The following is an 18085-nucleotide window of genomic DNA, read 5'->3' as shown; positions in this document are numbered from 1 at the left end:
CATATAGCCTCATGTACTGGGAATCAGGGATTTGAACACCGCAGATCAGAGTTTTTTTTGTTTGTTTTTGTTTTGTATTTTGTACTTTAAAATAAGAACATCTTATACACAGATATTCATCAGTTATTAATGTTACTCAATCTAAAATATTGGAAGAATAAACATAATTAAAGTATGGCAAAGGTGCACAGGTTCAACTTTAAAGTAATTAACTTGGTTGCCTTCAAACTCAGAAGTAATTAAACTTCTCAAAGTGAGATAACTACAGGCAAAGAATCACTTTTATAATCTGTCACATTACATTTTAAATTAGAACTGTCATGACTATTTTTTTCTGTTGGTTAGAAATTGATTACATCTACTGATATGCATAGTTGGCCTAAATTAATATCACAATATTTCAGGGTACTTTGCCGATAATGATGACAGTGTTGATGATATGACAACACCATGAAAAATACTTACATTCATTTTAAGAACAGACTATTGCAACAAAATAAATGTTATATTAATATAAATTATATTAAATGAAATACATTTAATATATATTAATAATATTAAATGCTTATTTTGTCTAATATAATAACATGTTTTTTTGTACATCAGATATTTTGTAACCAAACCACCTCCACAATTCTCTTTCCTTTTTTGGAGCAAATTCTAGAGTCACTTTCCACCGTACTTCATTGTAGCTAAATGACTCATGTCCACATGAAAGTCATTCTTTATATAATGATGTTTTGGGTGATAAATGTTAGAGAACAAATTTTTTTTATTTTTATTGGTATTGAATCCATTATAAGGCTTCTGCTGGCACACTAACATTTCCTGCTCACGTGATTGTGTCTGTTATCAGACTGTAAGACGAGGCAATTTTCTGGGGCATCTTTATCCAAACCCTCATCATCCTCTTCATCCTCACTCAGCAGTAAAGAGAATGGAGGAACAAACAGCCACAGCCCATCCTCCTTCTCCCTCTCAGGTATGAGTGTAATCAAGTATTATATAATATGCATTATATGCACTATATACACTGTTTAAATATATAATCCGATAATAAATCAAACATTAAATAACCTGATGATTATATACTCTTAAGGAAATTTTGATAATTATGAATGAATTTAAGTATAATCATACAAGTCACATTCATATCAAGTTGCTATAGTTTAGATTATCTTTTAATAGTTTTTTTTTAGTATAGATTACATACATTTATTATATTGCTATTACATTATATATATTTTATAATTAAATAAATATTACTATTTTAACACCGCTAAATCAGCACAACTGAAGACTCCAATCTCACATTTGCAATCTCCTGCATATTTTAGGTTTAAAGTAGAGTCTAATTCAAATAGTGAAAACACCGCATTGTAATTCTTACAGTTAACATACATTTTTTCATTTAGGACATTTTCATAAAAAAAATGGTAATCAGTTACAATTCAGATTATATGGTATTATTGACTAAATCATTCTTTACATTTGCATTCCACAGACTCTCCACCAACACGAGCTCCGTCCACTTCCTCATCAGGAATGGTTGTAACTCCTGAACTGGGAACAGAATCCAACTTTATAAAACCTCTGGCCAGCACAACACACACCAAGACTTTACCTATAGGTAATATATACCAACACACACACACACAAACACACTGACTTTACATTTAGGTAATACTCATTCACTAGTACTCACCAGTACACTCACATTAACTTAAATGTTATGGTGACTTATATATACTATTAGCAGGCATGTTTCATCACTCTTGTTAAACAATATCTAATAAAATTAGTAATGTGTTTTCTGACTGTGTTATACAATAAGAAACGAAATCATACTACCAAATATGTAAAAACCATGCATATATAAAAGTAAAAAATGAGCACTGTCAACACTGCTAATTTTAGTCCTCCCTGGAATAGTAATCTCTTTATATTTTTGAAATATAGCATGATTTATTACATTCATTATGTTCTTGTGCTTAATGCCAAAAACATCACAACTAAAAGTTGACCTTAGGAGGACCACCTTGGTCAGAATGCTGTCTGTCATTGGTCAGAAACTCATTCTGATTTGTGCGAGAGCTGTTTATTCTGTAGCTCAAATGGTGGAGATAATACTGCCAGCACTGAGTTCACAAGTTAAATTTCCAGGTAGTGCCCTTAAAGGTCATTGTAAGCTGCTTTGGATAAAAGTGTCAGGTATAAAGTCAATGGTCAACAATGAACAATGGTCAGTATATTTTATATACTATAAGCTTTTTGGAGTATAACATTTATAAAATATTTCATTTGTAAATGAGTGTTTAAGTCAAATATGATGGATAAGAAGCAAAATAAATTGGATTTGCAGGCAACTCGTATCAGAACAATTTGTTACTTTGAAGTGCATTAATGAGTTGAACTATGGAATAAAAAACTTTGCAAAGAAAATTTGTCAAACATTCAACAGCATAGAAATGTAAAAGTACATTGCCAGTTAAAGTGGTTTATAGGTCTTAATGTTGTGGTGTGTTGTGCCCAGTACCCACTGCATTGAGAGTGAATGGTCTGACGAATGGTCTGAGCATCGAAGGACGGCCCAGTCTGCTAAGCCCATCCCACACAAATCCACTGGCCACACCTACTCAAAGCTATCAGCCAATCGAACAAGTGGATAGTCCAGGTACACTGAACCCTAAAAGCACTGTATACTTTTGTGAATTTGGAGCAACTTTCTGTAGAGTTTTCATTGAATATCTTACACCATCTTGCAAAAACAAGACAAAGGTTTGGGCATAATCAAATATTTTAGTTGTTATATTATATTTAGTTGTTACACACATTTAAATGGCTCTGGATAGGTGAATAAAGATCAAGGGAAATATTGGATTTCATATTAGAGGAATATATTAGATTTGCTTTGTATGTTTCCTTCGTGCAAATAAACTTTTCTGTTTTCCCAGCATCTTCTGCCATGGCATCAGGTCCTCCTAAGAAGCGTCACCGCAGCTGGTTCTCACCGTCCCCTGCTGCTGCACCTGTCCCAGTGCCTGTGGTCCGTCCTTTGCCCTGTGGAACAGGTCCAAAGTTTATAGGATTTTCTTTCTCTCTTTCTCTTTCTCTCTTTCTCTCTCTCTCTCTCTCTCTCTCTCACACACACACACATATGCTGGGAGTTTGGCTGAGGGTGGTGTAGGCGAGAGTTGAATGGTCACTTTTTTCCTTCCATTTTCGCATGATTTGGTGTATATTGAACTGATTTCGAGTTTGGAGTTTGTTTTTTAGTTCACGGGGGAATGGCGTCCCACGAGGACATGTCTTTGTCATCCCTCCGCCATGGCTTCAGGTGTGTACCTGACGGACGGTGTCATGGTGGAGGAGGTTCTCCTCGCTGTGAGAGAGCAGGTGGGGTTTGATGTTATTGTATCTGCTTGTTGTATGAATAAAGCAGTGGTGGTTTTTCTCACTGATACGGACTTTGTCGGGCGTTTGGTAGAGAACAGTGTTGTTATAAACGATATATTTGTGCAGATCATGCCGCTATTCGCTCCTCCTTCTTCAAGGATCATTATTTCTAGGGTGACCAGACGCCCTCTTTTACCCGGACATGTCCTCTTTTTTAGACTTAAAAAATGTCCAGGCAGAATTTCACAAATGTCCGGGATTTTGTTTTTCTAGAGTTTACATAGAATTTTGAGAAGCGTTTCGTTCACAAACTAGTCACGCCCTCCTCTACTCCGTTTGGTTCGCTTGAGTGAGAAGAGGGAGTGGTGAAGTAGCCTAAAATCTTCTGATTGCACGGTCTGACTGTAGAGCTACCGTTATTGGTCAATAACCTTCTCTGTAAACATTTAATTGGTCAGTCTGCACGTCAGTAATCCTTGTTTATGTCAGGCAAAGCTCATGTACCCAACCTCATCTCGAGCAGCTATGCCGAAACGTAAATGTAAGTTCTCAGATTAATTAAAAAAGAAATTCCCATGTTTTGGGATTTGCTCGAGGTGACTGCTCAGCATGATCCTGCTATGTTGAGAGCCCTGGATCAGAAAAGGACGGACCTGGGGTCCTTTTTGAATGAGAGGTTGAAAGGGGCCTTGGTGCGCTCACGCTTCACTGCGCTGGCAGATATGGATGCTCCAAGTTCATTCTTTTTAAATCTGCAGCGTACAATGTCACAGCGGAAGCAAATGGTCTGTCTGCAGCTTCCAGATGGGAGGATTACGACCGATCGAAGGGAAATGCGTAAACTTGCATTGGATTTCTACTCTGCGATCTACACCGCTGAACCCTGTGACCCTGACTGTGCTGACCAATTTCTACAAGGACTCCTTCATCTGGGACATGACTCTAGAGCTGAGTTAGATGCTGATTTGACTTTGCTGGAACTCACTGTTGCAGTCAGGCTGCTCAAGGCTGGGCGCTCTCCTGGCATTGATGGTCTACCTTCTGATTTTAACAAGCACTTTTGGGACAGTATTGCCACTGATTTTTATGACGTGTTGAGTGAATACTGGATGTAGGGGTCTTACCCAGTTCATGTCAGCGTGCTGTGCTGTCTTTATTGCCAAAGTAGGGGGATCTGTCCCGCTTGAAAAATTGGAGACCTGTCGCACTGTTAACTACAGATTATAAGATCTTATCCAAATGCTTAGCAAATAAGTTAAAGAAACATCTAGTGCATAGGTGGTGCATAGGAATCAGTCCTATTGCATCCCTGAGAGGACTATTATGGACATTATCTGTTTTTAGTAAGATCTTTGTAAGCACTCTGACATGAATGTGGGTTTGATCTCTCTTGACCAAGAGAAAGCATTTGACCATGTTGATCACCGGTACTTGTTAGATACGTTCAAAGCTTTTGGTTTTGGAAATTCCTATTCAAACTTGATACGGTTGCTGTATACAGGAGCATCCTGCATGGTTAAGGTGGGTGGGGGTCTGAGTCTGCCTCTTTCTGTGACGAGAGGGATCAGACAGGGATGTGTGATTGAACCACTACTCTGCTGTACTCTGCGGAAGAGATTAGCTGGCTTTTGTATTCCTAATGCACCTCAGGGCTCAGGAATTGTTCTTTCTGCCTATGCAGATGATATATCTGTTTTTTATTAATAGCAGTCAGGACATTAAGGTTTTGTCCAGGGCACTCGAGCTGTATGCTAAGGCCTCATCTGCCAAAGTGAACTGGGACAAAACGGAAGCACTGTGGGCTGGTCTGGGGCAGACATTCCGACTCTTCCTGGGAATCTGAGGTGGGGTAGAGAGGGCCAAAAAATGCTGGGTGTGTTTTTATGTTCGGACACATTTCAGAAGCAGAATTAGGACAGCATGGTGGATAGAGTGTGCACTAGATTGTCTCGAAGGCTGTTACCCCAGTTGTCCTACAGGGGGAGAGTGTTGGTGGCAAATAATTTAGTTGCTTCCACCTTGTGGCACAGGTTTAACGTGTTGCAGCCTCCCGTGCTACAAGTGCAGGACATACAGAGAAGACTGGTGGACTTTTTCTGAACGGGTCAACCCTGGGTCCGCTCTGCTGTCCTGTACTTGCCTGTCCCAGGGGGGGGTGGGGGGTTGGGGGGGGGGGGGGGGGTGGGGGGCAGGGCCTGGTGGAGACCAGATCCAGGGTGATGGTGTTTCGGCTGCTGGCGGCTCAGAGGCTGTTGTTTGGTGGCTCACTTGCGTGAAAAGAACACTGCTCAAACAAGCTGGAGGAATGGGACTTGAGCAATACTGATTCCTAATGACACTCAAAGACGAGGAGCTGAAACCTCACTCCTTTCTACAGGTCAGTGTTCAAGGCATGGAGGGGGTTCTCTGTCTCAAGGCCATGTGATACGCCTGCTGGAGAATGGCTGTTGGAGGAGCCAATGTTCTTCAATTCACTCATGCTGTCAGGACTGTTGGGCTCAGCAAGTCTGCTCTCGGGGTTCAAGGCTGCAGGGTTCACCAAGCTGGGTCACCTTGTGAGTGAAGGCATAGCAACACTGAGCCAAAGGACTGGAATCAGGTCTCGCCGATTGTTGGATTGAGTTGTTGTGGAGACGGTGGGATCACTGCCACAACCGTACCAGCATTTTCTGGGTGATCCGTCTGCTACAGCTGGATGGCGAGACGGACATCAGTATGAGTTTCCAGTTCTGATTGTTGCTGCTGCGATGGGGGAGTGGAGAGAGGATGAGACCTTAATCTTGTCCTTTGCTACACCAGTGCTGGGCTCCTTCTACTTAGTGGGGAGGAAAGCCCCATACTGAACCTGCATGAGGCTAGTCTTTTGGATGGAGTTCGATCTACAAAGTGGACTGAGGTGTTTGGTGCCACCTCTTCTCCCAAAGACTGCTGGAGAACACTGTTTAAGCACCCGATTGATAAAATGATTGCAGATCTCCAGTAGAGAATTATACATGGGGCGATAGCCACTAACAGACATTTGGTGCCCCTTGATCCGTCAGTAGTGGAGGGCTGTCCATTCTGTGATGAGACTGAGACTCTCTGTCACCTGGACTCATGGATGTTTTTTTCCCTCAACTCTTTGTGTTTGGACCAAAGTACACAGTCCGTCGTAAACAGGTTTTTGTGTTGTTGAATTTTCTGTTGGGCACAGCGAAGCTCGCCTTTTGGAAAATGAGGAGGAACCGGCTGCTGGGGCAGGGGTTAGTGGATGTGGTGGGGATGTTCAGGGCCTTGGTGGCTGCTCAGTTAAAGCTGGAGCATGCGTATTATGATTTAGTGGGGAACGGTCATGAATTTGTGGAAACCTGGGGAGTCAGTGGAACTCTGTGTACAATCGATGATGCAGGAGGTTTGCAGTTGAATTTTTAATAGTTGTAGCTGATCAGGACTTTGTTCTCTTCTGGTCCCTCTGAAGTGTGTTGTGTATTATTTATTGTGTTTGCTCTTGTTGTTGGTCGTTGGGTGAAGGCCATTTGGCTGGTAATGTGACTTTGATCTGTTAAATGGCTCAATAAATGTTTGTTAAAAATCAAAATCAATCTCTCTCTCTCTCTCTTCTCCCTCTCTCTCTCTCTCTCTCTCTCTCTATCTCCCTCATATATATATATATATATATATATATATATATATATATATATAAAAATTCAGCCTAAAGAATGTTTATTTGGCATCCTGATTTATTTGTTTCTTCTGTGTGGGTCCAGTTTAGTAACATGTACTTCCAACAACAGTTATTATTAATCTAATACTGTGTCTTTGATTTGAATTTTGATTACAGGACCTCTACTGTCTTTAGCCAATCAGCAGACCCTATCAGTGTCAGGTGTCATTCAGCCTCAGCCAGTCACAGCGGGGGAAACGGTCATCATCCCTGATAATCTGCTCAACAATTCAGGGGTCCGCCCAGTCATCCTCATTGGTCAGAAACAGCTTATAAATATATTTTCTTAGTCTGTTTTGAAAAACATAACATATGCAAAAGTATTACTTAATTTCACACATGCTGATATTAAAAATATGGCTAAACCAAAGGCTACTCATTTCAATGCTTTCGGCTTTGTTTATCTCTCTCTCTCTCTCTCTCTCTCTCTCTCTCTCTCTCTCTCTAGGACAGGGGATGTTACCATATTTTTTTGGTAATGTTAGTGATGTAGTTGTGAGCCCACTGCTGGTGACCTGTTATAACTGCAGCCAGCTAAGTGAAAAGGTTTTGGCCAATTTGGGATTGACAGTCAGACAGCTTCCGTCCACAGAAACACTAATCATACTGACCCTGCAGTACCTTGCTCGTCTCGGTAAACACACCTCATATACATTTATGTGTATAAATTTATGGAATATTTGGTAGTTACTTTGGTTGCAACACATTTTGATATTCTGAGTAAATACATGTCACAACAACTTCTGTTGAGGTTAAATTATTTTTCTGCAAATTTTAGAGCAGAACATGGTGCAATGTATTTTCCAAATCCCCAAAATGTAAAATTCAACAAATACAAATATATGTTAAATGTTTTGTATGTAGAGAATGATAAATTTCAATGATTTAAACTATTTTGTCACATTAATATCAGTATTTTTTATTATTATTATTATTCTTTATTTATTTACTTTCTTATTTACTATAACTTTCTCCTTCTTACCATCTATTGGGTATTGTCAGGTTGTGATCAGATTCCACTTCGTGAGGAATTTGAGCAGATTGTGTTGCGGGCAGTCATGTGTGGACCCCCAGTACCCCCAGTGTGTGCATCTCAGTTGCCCTGGCTGGCCCGTGTGGAGGCGAGTGTGTCTGGGGGCAGTGTGCAGGTGTTATTCTCTCACAGTTCTCTGGGAGAGGGTATATCAGACACACTGAGGTCTCTCAGCGAAACAGCCCCTATGCAGCAACAGCGGCTGCCCACCTACATCCTCATCATTCACAGCAGCAGCAGTGGAGCCTGCAGCTTCTGCACCTTGGTGCTGGGTGAGCATTGTTCAACATATCCATGGGTTGCAGTCACTTGATTCATTTGCTGTGGCCACTATATTGAGGACTGATTGTCTGGTTTCAGTGTGCAGCACTAATATAAACAGATGGGAAAGATGGGTAGATTTATCTCGTGCACAGGTCCTCTCCCAGTACTGGATAGATTCTTACAAAAAAAACAACAAAAAAAACACCACCTCTTTGCATCAGGGGGTCCCACTGTGTTGAATAAAGATGCGAAAAAGACTCTTATCCTATGTTAGCCATATTAGCATTTTTGCCATACAAGCTAATTTCAACTGTTAGCACATTAGACTCTAATGCATTTATTTTCTCTTGTGACGAATCTGTGTGAGCTGTTCATACACAAATTTATCATGTTATTTCACTTATGTTTTGTTTTAGTGTGTAAGAGACTACAGGCACAAGCCACATTTTCTTTTGCCCCCCCCCCCCCAGATTCTTGGAAGATAATATTTTATCGTGGCTGTCTGCCTAAATATTTTATCGTGGCTGTCTGGTATAATCTTAAATTTAATAAAGTAGTTCTCTTTCTTTGAAAATGTGAGTGTTTCCACACTACAGTGAGGCCGAAGCTGAATCCTAAATGTTTCCATACAACCTCTGTATGGCACAGTGTTTGTCATAAAATAACAGTTTGTACAACCATATGGATCATTGTTTATTGAAAATTATGCTGAGAGAGCTATAAGGTACACACTTCCCTGTCAAATTTGGGAGCAATAGCGCTCTGTTTAAAAATGTTACGCAGATAAATAGGTATGAGGTCCATACTTCTATTTATTTAATTTTAATATCTGAAAGAGGATCCCCTCCAGGGTGTATTCCCGCCTTGCGCCCAATGATTCCAGGTAGGCTCTGGACCCCCCGTGACCCTAAATTGGATAAGCGGTTACAGATAATGGATGGATGGATGGATGGATGGATCTGAAAGAGGATTATTATTTTGAGGTGTGCGAATAATGTGTAATTACCCAATATGGCAGCTAGTATACAAGTGACGTCACCTGCAACCCATGGAAAGGGATTTTATTAAGAGCACATAATGCTAACTGAGATTTTCCAATTAGTGTTTCTTTTTACTGTCACTTCCTCCTATATGTTTGTGTATGTGTGTTTATATTTTTCAGGTAAATACCAGTCCAGATCATTAGCAGAGGGCATGCTAACCACAAACGAGTTTCTGAAGGAGATCAGTTATGAGCTCATCACAGGAAAAGTCTCAGTGCTGGCAGCTCACTTTAACAAGACTTCACTAGGTCAGAACAGCTTTACACACCAGCAAAAGCTAAAACAAAAATGACTTTGAAAAGAATGGTGTTACATTAACCGCAACCCTGAAATGGATAAGTGGAAAAGATGATGAAGATGGTGTTACATTATCTGCCATCCTTCAGATAACACATATGGTACATATTATTATTATGTGTAGGTAATGATCTGGAGAAGGAGTTGATGCGGTATCAGCGGCGGAGGAAGCAGCAGGTTGTTCAGCCATTTCAATCTGACCTCACAGAATACGTCCACTGTGATGAGGCTGCAGCCATGGTGCCGGATATGGGCAATGGTCAGTTCACACAATGTAGATGTTTGACAAGTCTGGTCAGATATAGTTTGTCTATTTATAACTGAATGTAAATTGACACAATCCAGGAGAACATACTGAAGAGTTTAAAGGAACATCCTTACCCTGATATTACACCTTCTAAATTAAAATTATTAATGACCATTAATAGATAGAACAGTGTCTGTGTCATTCCCACTCTGGGCTTCTCTCTCTCTCTCTCTCTCTCTCTCTCTCTCTCTCTCGCTCTCTCTCTCTCTCTCTCTCTCTCTCTCTCTCTCTCTCTCTCTCTCTCTCTCTCTCTCTCGCACGAAGGGTGTCCAAATTTGATATAATTAATTATTATGCCTATTGTAGGGTTAAACGTTGCAGTTAAAATATGTATCCAACTCCTAATTTGCCCTTTTTTAATATTTATTAATTTATTTGAATAGTTTTGTTTATTTTAACACTGGAAAAATAGTTTTATTTAAAACTATGTTTTGTTTATTGTATTTTCAGAGCTGCTGAGTGAAGTATTTCAGATTAATGCTCCTCAGTTGAGTGTAGCAAGGAGTTTGCTGTCTCTAGTTTGTGGAATCGCGGACTCAGGCAGTCATAGTCTAGATCTGGGACGATTCTGTAAAGTGGACTTCCTCGTGCTGGTGCCCGCTTCTCCCGTACTGATGCATCAGACAGTCTGCCGTATCCGACAATCAGGTCAGACCTCTAACACTCTTCTGAACTCATCTGACATAGACTCACCTGAACTCACATTAATTGACCTGAGAACACACAAATACATTTGAACTCATATGAACTGTATTGAACTCTTATTATCTCAATTAAACTCACCTATCACCTACACTAACATGAGTTCACTCAAGCACATTCACTCACCTGACATTCCATGATTTTTCCTGAACTGACCTGAATTCACACTGACTCTGAGCTTACCTGAACTTAACTATTTACTCTCAACTTACTTGAACTCACCTGAACGGAATGGTTTGTGTTAGGTGTACTGGTGGACCTGGGTATAGAGGATGCCTCCTCAGCTCAGCAGAAAGCTGAGAAATACGTAGCTCGTCTGGACAGTGACGTTCACAGCAGGATGGAGACGTTCATGAGGAAAGTCACACAGAACCCGTATACACTATTCGTCCTCATCCATGACAATGCAAACATTGATCTAACCAGGTATGTCTACATTTACATAGATAAACACACATTCATCCATACTTGTAAAATTAAAATGAAGAAACTGACCAATCTGAAATCTTGATAGTTGTGACATTGTAGCCATGAGTACTTTTACATGAATATGTGAAAAGCCTATTCTATGGGAAAAGAGGTGTTAATTAATTATGACATTTTTTAAACAAATGTATTCTCAGTTTCTCCTTTCTCATTCTCAATTGATCTCATCTTTCTCGCTCTTCTTTCTTTTTCTCTGTCTCTCAGTTCTATGTCAGGCTCAATTTCTCATGGTGAGCCCCAGGGTCTTGCTGATCGTGTGGTGAACTGTGCTGAGGTTTTGGAAGCTGAAAATCTTCTGGTGCTGCAGGTCAGCTCCTTCCCCTTCACTCTGCAGAGCCACCAATCACGCATCAGTGTCCACAATGAGGTGCACTGGCCCAGCAACCACAAGAATACACCAGTAAGTAGTCCAACTCTTCAGACACTACGGACATTAATCTGAATACTGATACTACATTTATTAGTTGATGTTATGATCCTATTTATTATATTAATACTAATAATTATGGCGGCACGGTGGCGCAGCAGGTAGTGTCGCAGTCACACAGCTCCAGGGGCCTGGAGGTTGTGGGTTCGATTCCCGCGCCGGGTGACTGTCTGTGAGGAGTTGGTGTGTTCTCCCCATGTCCACGTGGGTTTCCTCCGGGTGCTCCGGTTTCCTCCCACAGTCCAAAAACACACGTTGCAAGTGGATTGGCGACTCAAAAGTGTCCGTAGGTGTGAATGTGTGTGTCTGTGTTGCCCTGTGAAGTACTGGCGTCCCCTCCAGGGTGTATTCCCGCCTTGCGCCCGATGATTCCAGGTAGGCTCTGGACCCCCCGCGACCCTAAATTGGATAAGTGGTTACAGATAATGGATGGATACTAATAATTATAGTTTTATTTCAGATATAATTATTTACAATTAATGTCAATCCGTTCCAGCAGGTGGAGCCATCTCCTAAGGATCTGGTGTATTTTGGACTGAAGGAATATAGCAACTCACTGCAGTGGGGAGTGGCTAGCCCTATTCTGCGCTCTGATGATGCCTTTGAGAGGATGGTCAGCGTGCTCCTTCATCGGTCAGCCAAACTACTGATTATACTTACAGATGACAAATTTAGCAAGTACACATTTCAATTCAGTTGTGGTTTATTAGATTCATTTTACTAGGTTAAAAAAAACTATAGTAGGATAGAAGTCTTGAAACCTGGATATTGCTGCCATATTTATAATAGTTGCAGGTTGGCAAATAATAGATGCAGTGGCATCAGTGTTTTAAAGGACAGTGTTTTCTGATGTACCCCAAGCTGATGTGGCAGTACAGTAGCATGACTGTTTCTTGTGCAGTGCCATCTGAGGGCTCAAGGTTCATGCTTGTTCAATAGTAGTATTCAAACGTGCCCTTTATGAACTGAGATTTTCTGGATTTCCTGAATCTATTCCCAATAATAAAACAGTTTAAAAAACAAAATGAAGTTGGCCAGTGAACACATTACAAATATTTTCTTTGTACTATTGTCAGCTAAATTAAGCTTCAAGGGAAATATCAAATGTCTTTTCTGTTTACTGTTTATGTACTAATTTTGTATATTTTTGAATAGGTGAAAATTTACCTTCACAGCCTGATTTATGATTTATTTATCAATTGTATTTGTATTGTTTCTCTCTCTTAACTTTATTAGAACATTTTTTTTCTGCTTCCCTCTCAGACATCCTCAGCTGCACAGTATGGTGATCCGCAGTTATCTGTTGATTCAGCAGTACACAGAGGCTTTGATGGCTCTGACAGTATGCCCATCTCTACGTGATCATGTGACCCCACAGACACTGGCTATGGTGGAGTGTGTATTGCGCTATGGGGGTCAAGGTGGGCGAGGGGGGCGGGGCCACATGCTGCTGGTGCGTGTGCCTTCGCTGCAGCTGGCACGACTGGCACGGGAGCGATTAGAAGAAGCTCAGGAGAAACTTGGCCTTCAATACAGATTCGCAGTGCTGCTCGCAGGAACAGCATCAGAAATCAGCCTTAATAAACACTTCTGTACAAGACTCAGAGTGAGAACACACACAAATACTCACACACACACACTCAGAAATCAATATAATCACATCTCTAAAGAGTGAGAACACATACATAGGTTCTCAGTGTATCTCTCTCTCTGCAAGAGAATATGCACCTACGACACACATTGCAATAAAGTTTTATGAACATTAAAGATATGTATGTGTTTTGCAGGCATGGCGTGGCTGTAAGAATGAAGAATGGGTTCCTCTCACCTATGAGGATTTGGAGGATTTACCATGTATTGTAATTCTGACAGGCAAAGACCCTCTGGGAGAAACCTTCCCCAGGTAAACACTATAGCTGGAAGTAAATGTTGATAAGGCGATGTAGTGTACCCCTGTTTTTTGACAAACATTACTGAAACAGTCATGCTAAACATCAATATTTTCCTTAGAGCTAATCAAAGGCCTAGGGTAAACCTGTAAGTACCACATGTGCAAAGTAGAAAAAGTGTCTGTAAAACTAGACCCCCCAGGAGCTGGTGCAGGAGGAGTCAGGAAAACAAAGCAGAATGAACCAACAAGACTCAGGACAAGACAGGAACAGACACAAAACCTGGAGACAATAACGAGACAATAAGCAGTTGTAGTTAGAGTAAAGTAAGTGTCCAGGTTCACCAGCCCCAAATCTTGAGGCTTTTTCTGGAGGGTGTGAGGAATGGGTAGGTGCTGCCTTGTGGTTGAAGCTGCTCCAGAATCAGGCTGGCTGAGACACACCTCCAGCACCTGGTCACTAAGTAGAAGCAGTTTCTCAGCTTGGCAGAGATACATAAAATATATTTTGGGGAGAAGGTGCCCCGGGTGCCGGGCATGGAGGCAATCAACCTGTGGCACTGCTGACGTGTATAGAAGCCCAGGTTGCTTTGATAGCGGCTTGCAGCTTGTCTGGTGTCTCTCATCCTTCTCTTGACAAGCAGCAGTCCACTCATTGTGAATCTCCCCCAAATTTTTCAATGGCTTTTTCTTGACAATCCTTTCAAGGCTGAGGTTATCCCTGTTGCTTGTGCACCTTTTTCCTTCCACATAACCTTCCATTAATATGCTTGGTTACAGCATGAGGGTGACAATGACTGATTTCTGGACATCTGTCAAGTCAGCAGTCTTCCCCATAATTGTGGAGACTACTGAACCAGGTTAAGGAACAATTTTAAAGGCTTAGGAAACCTTTGCAGGTGTTTTGTGTTGATTATTCAAATTGTCTGAGATAATGACTTTTGCCATAATCATCAACATTAAAAGATCTAAACAATTCAGAGAGATCACTCTGTAATGAATCTATATAATATATAAGTTTTGCTTTTTTTGATATTATTATGTAATCAGATGCACCTGTATGTACATCAAAAGACAAATCATAGTTACTTTGTAATGCCAATATTTTTAATGTATGTGCCTGATTACACATATCAAATGTTCAAATATTACCAAAGACTGCACTAGATCACATGGTTACAGCGTGTAAATGAATGAAAGAATGATCTGAGACTGGGAAAGATGCAAATACATTTCTCAGTGATGAATATTAAAATATCTGACAAAACAGAAAAAGTGATTGTATACTAATTAAAAGGAAAGCACAAACTTTCAGAGGCTTTCTAGTATTAGACAGGACTCTTAAGTGGTTTCTAATGACAGCTAGTAGATGTTCAGGTCAACCAGTCTTCCTGCATTTATATGTGTTTATATGTGTTCTGCCAGGTCTCTGAAATACTGCGACCTCCGTCTGATTGACTCCAGCTATCAGACCCGCACAGCTTTGGAACAAGAAGTTGGGCTGGCCTGTACGTACGTAACTCGCAGTGTGATTCCTAATGTAATTGCAGCTGCGGGCAGGGAAGAAGAGCGAAATGAGGAAGAGGATGGTGGGGAAGAGCAAAGTGCAGAGCCAGATGACTTGCAAATGGAGTTGGAGAGACCTCCAAGCAACAGCAGTGCCACCACACGTGCATCTGGTGAGACAATCATAAGAAAGAATGATCATTAAAGAGCAATTACTAACAACCCCAATTGCAAACAAGCTTGATACTAACAAAAAAGATGAGCTTGTGTACAAAATCACTACTCAAAATGGTTATGGAGGCACTGCCTTTGAGGCAAAAGAAATTAAATAGGTTACCAGGCAGCAGACAGGGACGAATGTGATTGGTTAGCACACATTTGGTGGAGATTTTCAAATACCATGCCATAAACCAGCAAAGCTCCACCTAGACCCTCATGCTTTCACTGCTTTGATTGCCAGAAATGCAATAAAAAAATATTACCATGCACCAATTTTCATAAATTGTTTGAAGTTCAGCAAAAATTCAAAAAGTGCTGCAAAAACAAAAATCAGTATTTTGTTTTGTTTGAATATAGGATAATGTAACTGCTCAGTCCTTACAGTGTCAGATTCTGTGTGGTATGTGTAGAGTGTGATGTGTGTAACGTCAGAGGTTCAGAGGGTGTGTGATGTTTGTAATGTTTGATTGTGTGAGCAGAGCTCTTAAAATCAGACAGACTCCTTCCAAGTAATTATATATATATAATATAATACTGTTCCCGTATATATAATTCATGTGACAAGTTATTATCCTATTGTAGCATCCCCTGTCCTTGGATTTTGGTCATATTGGACTTGCTTCTTCACAGTAAGGCCATACGTATGTCTGTCAAGTTTGGCCTGAATTAGGCTTTATTTGTTTATTTATTTACCTACAGACTCTGCAGATTGCAACAAGACCAATTTTTGTCAACTGAATCAAAATCCAGGTAGTAGTTTGAAAAGATCAGTTTTCACACAACTGACTATTGAAAAAAACACTATGCATTTTTGATAATACATGCAAATGCAAAGTTGTGTGACACTGTGTGCAGTATACAGTGAATCAGCTTGTTTGTTTATACACTTAATATTTGCAGAGATATTCCATATTTTCCTTTTGAAAATGTGTAGCCCCCCTAGTGGCTTTTGTTATTTTTTTTCCCCTAAGGGAGCACCATTCTTAGACATACGGTTCAAGTTTCATAATGATTGGACCTTGCTAATTGTTGTCAAACAGTTGCTGATTGGAGCCATGTTTTTATGAATATGACACCATTGTCATAGAATCTGATTCAGGACATTGCTCAATGCTTGCATACCAATTGTCATGTTGATTGGAAAATCCTGTGGGATCAACCATGTCAAGTTTTGTAACATTCAAGGAAAGCATTTGTGAGTTATAGTTGTTTTTGTCTCATTTTTGGAACATAAGCTCCACCCGTTTTTGGAGTCTGAAATTTCAACAGTTTTGATTATTATTCAAATTAGGACTCTGCTGATACCACATATGTCAATATTGAACAAATATCCAGGGACTAGTTGGCACTCAAATATGTGTGATTTTGCATATTATGCAAATAAGCTCAAATTCAAAGTGGGGTCTGACCTGAGGAATCAGTGAAAAAAATAATTCTGTTTCTATGTCACACAGGGTAAGAGATACAGAACTTGTTGGTATTCAGAACAGTCAAACACGGGGGCTAAATGGGTCTGTTTGCCTTCAGAACCATCTTGAGTAGTGATTTTGCACACAAGCACAGATGACTAACAAATCAAAGCATCAAATCTAAGTAATTAAAAAAACAATTTTTATAAACTAAATTTTCTCTCTCTCCCTCTCTCTCTCTCTGCTGCAGGCTCTATCACAGAAAATAAAGTCAGCTCTTCTGGAGTTCTTGACTCCTCCCACAAACCTTGGTGTGGCTCTGCCTCCTCCAAAACTGAAGCAGATAATAACAGCGTTGTTTTCACAGATTCTAGCACCTCCCCTCATCGCCTTAAACAGGAATGTGACTCCCAGGGCTTCACCACTTCCTCTTTCTCCTCCTCCTCCTCCTCCTCCTCCTCCACATCCTCCTCCTCTTCTGCTGCTCCTGGAGCTCAGAGACCATCCCAGTCTACTTCGAGTATGCGTAAGCCTCGAGTTTTCCCCAGGACCGTGGTCCTGTCTCAGGCTGCATACAAATTGCTGGTCCCAGAATCTGTCTGTCAACTCGGTTCAGGTTCTCTCCTTCCTCATGGAGATTTAGCATGGTCTGCACCGCTTAGACCATCCGTACCACATCTCAGCGCCCCCGAACAATCCCTCTACTACCGGCAGTGGACCACCGTTCGACCGCAACATGCAGATTATAACGGACCAGGCACAGTCCATCCAAGGAGGCTCCTGCTCAGTGGACCTCCACAGGTCAGAACCACGTTTAAATCTGATTCAACTAAACATTTCTATGCAATAATAACAAAATGATATATGAATGTGTGAATTATTGTTTCATGTTGTTTTGTTTGATTTAGTGTGTGTGTGTGTGTTTGTGTGTGTATGTGTGTGTTGTAGGTGGGCAAGACAGGTGCGTATCTGCAATTTCTGCGTATACTTTTTCGAATGCTGATCCGGTTGCTGGAGGTAGATGTGTACGATGAAGAGGAGATAGAGGAAGGTGAGAGAGCTATTCTATTCTATTCTATTCTATTCTATTCTATTCTATTCTATTCTATTCTATTCTGTGTTATGTTAATGTTTATTTTTCCTATGTGTGGATTATGTAGCAGAATTTTATGTCACAATAACTGATGTCAAAATGCATTAGTCAAAAATATTTTGTCTTATGTATGAACACAAAAATTAATATAATTAGGCTGGAAGACAATTAAAAACATTCAGTGATCCATTTTCCAAAAATGCTCCACCTTTATCTAGGTCACAGTTAAAAATCATCCATGGACTTTACACACTATTTTATGTAGTGAAACATGAATAATTGAACTAACCTTAGTTGCAAAACTTAAAAATA

The 18085-nt window shown here is 40.4% G+C and overlaps 1 protein-coding gene across 1 annotated transcript in view; it reads left to right on the top strand.

Annotated features, from left to right (window-relative positions):
* greb1l (GREB1 like retinoic acid receptor coactivator) overlaps positions 1 to 18085 on the top strand; it is a 47460-nt gene that overhangs the window by 10935 nt on the left and 18440 nt on the right. Inside the window, exons 7-24 of the mRNA XM_066681805.1 lie at positions 857 to 982; positions 1505 to 1630; positions 2534 to 2674; positions 2955 to 3071; positions 7217 to 7357; positions 7548 to 7733; positions 8102 to 8404; positions 9559 to 9687; positions 9861 to 9995; positions 10494 to 10691; positions 10991 to 11171; positions 11436 to 11631; positions 12155 to 12291; positions 12922 to 13264; positions 13446 to 13561; positions 14972 to 15225; positions 16931 to 17481; positions 17629 to 17731. Coding sequence (XP_066537902.1) covers positions 857 to 982; positions 1505 to 1630; positions 2534 to 2674; positions 2955 to 3071; positions 7217 to 7357; positions 7548 to 7733; positions 8102 to 8404; positions 9559 to 9687; positions 9861 to 9995; positions 10494 to 10691; positions 10991 to 11171; positions 11436 to 11631; positions 12155 to 12291; positions 12922 to 13264; positions 13446 to 13561; positions 14972 to 15225; positions 16931 to 17481; positions 17629 to 17731 — 3483 coding nt within the window. The remainder of the gene's footprint in view (positions 1 to 856; positions 983 to 1504; positions 1631 to 2533; positions 2675 to 2954; positions 3072 to 7216; positions 7358 to 7547; positions 7734 to 8101; positions 8405 to 9558; positions 9688 to 9860; positions 9996 to 10493; positions 10692 to 10990; positions 11172 to 11435; positions 11632 to 12154; positions 12292 to 12921; positions 13265 to 13445; positions 13562 to 14971; positions 15226 to 16930; positions 17482 to 17628; positions 17732 to 18085) is intronic.

The sequence above is a fragment of the Hoplias malabaricus genome, chromosome 9 (genome assembly GCF_029633855.1).
Source record: "Hoplias malabaricus isolate fHopMal1 chromosome 9, fHopMal1.hap1, whole genome shotgun sequence".
Lineage (NCBI taxonomy): Eukaryota > Metazoa > Chordata > Actinopteri > Characiformes > Erythrinidae > Hoplias > Hoplias malabaricus.
Note: the sequence above shows the minus strand (reverse complement) of the source record. Positions and strands in the feature narration are given on the sequence as shown.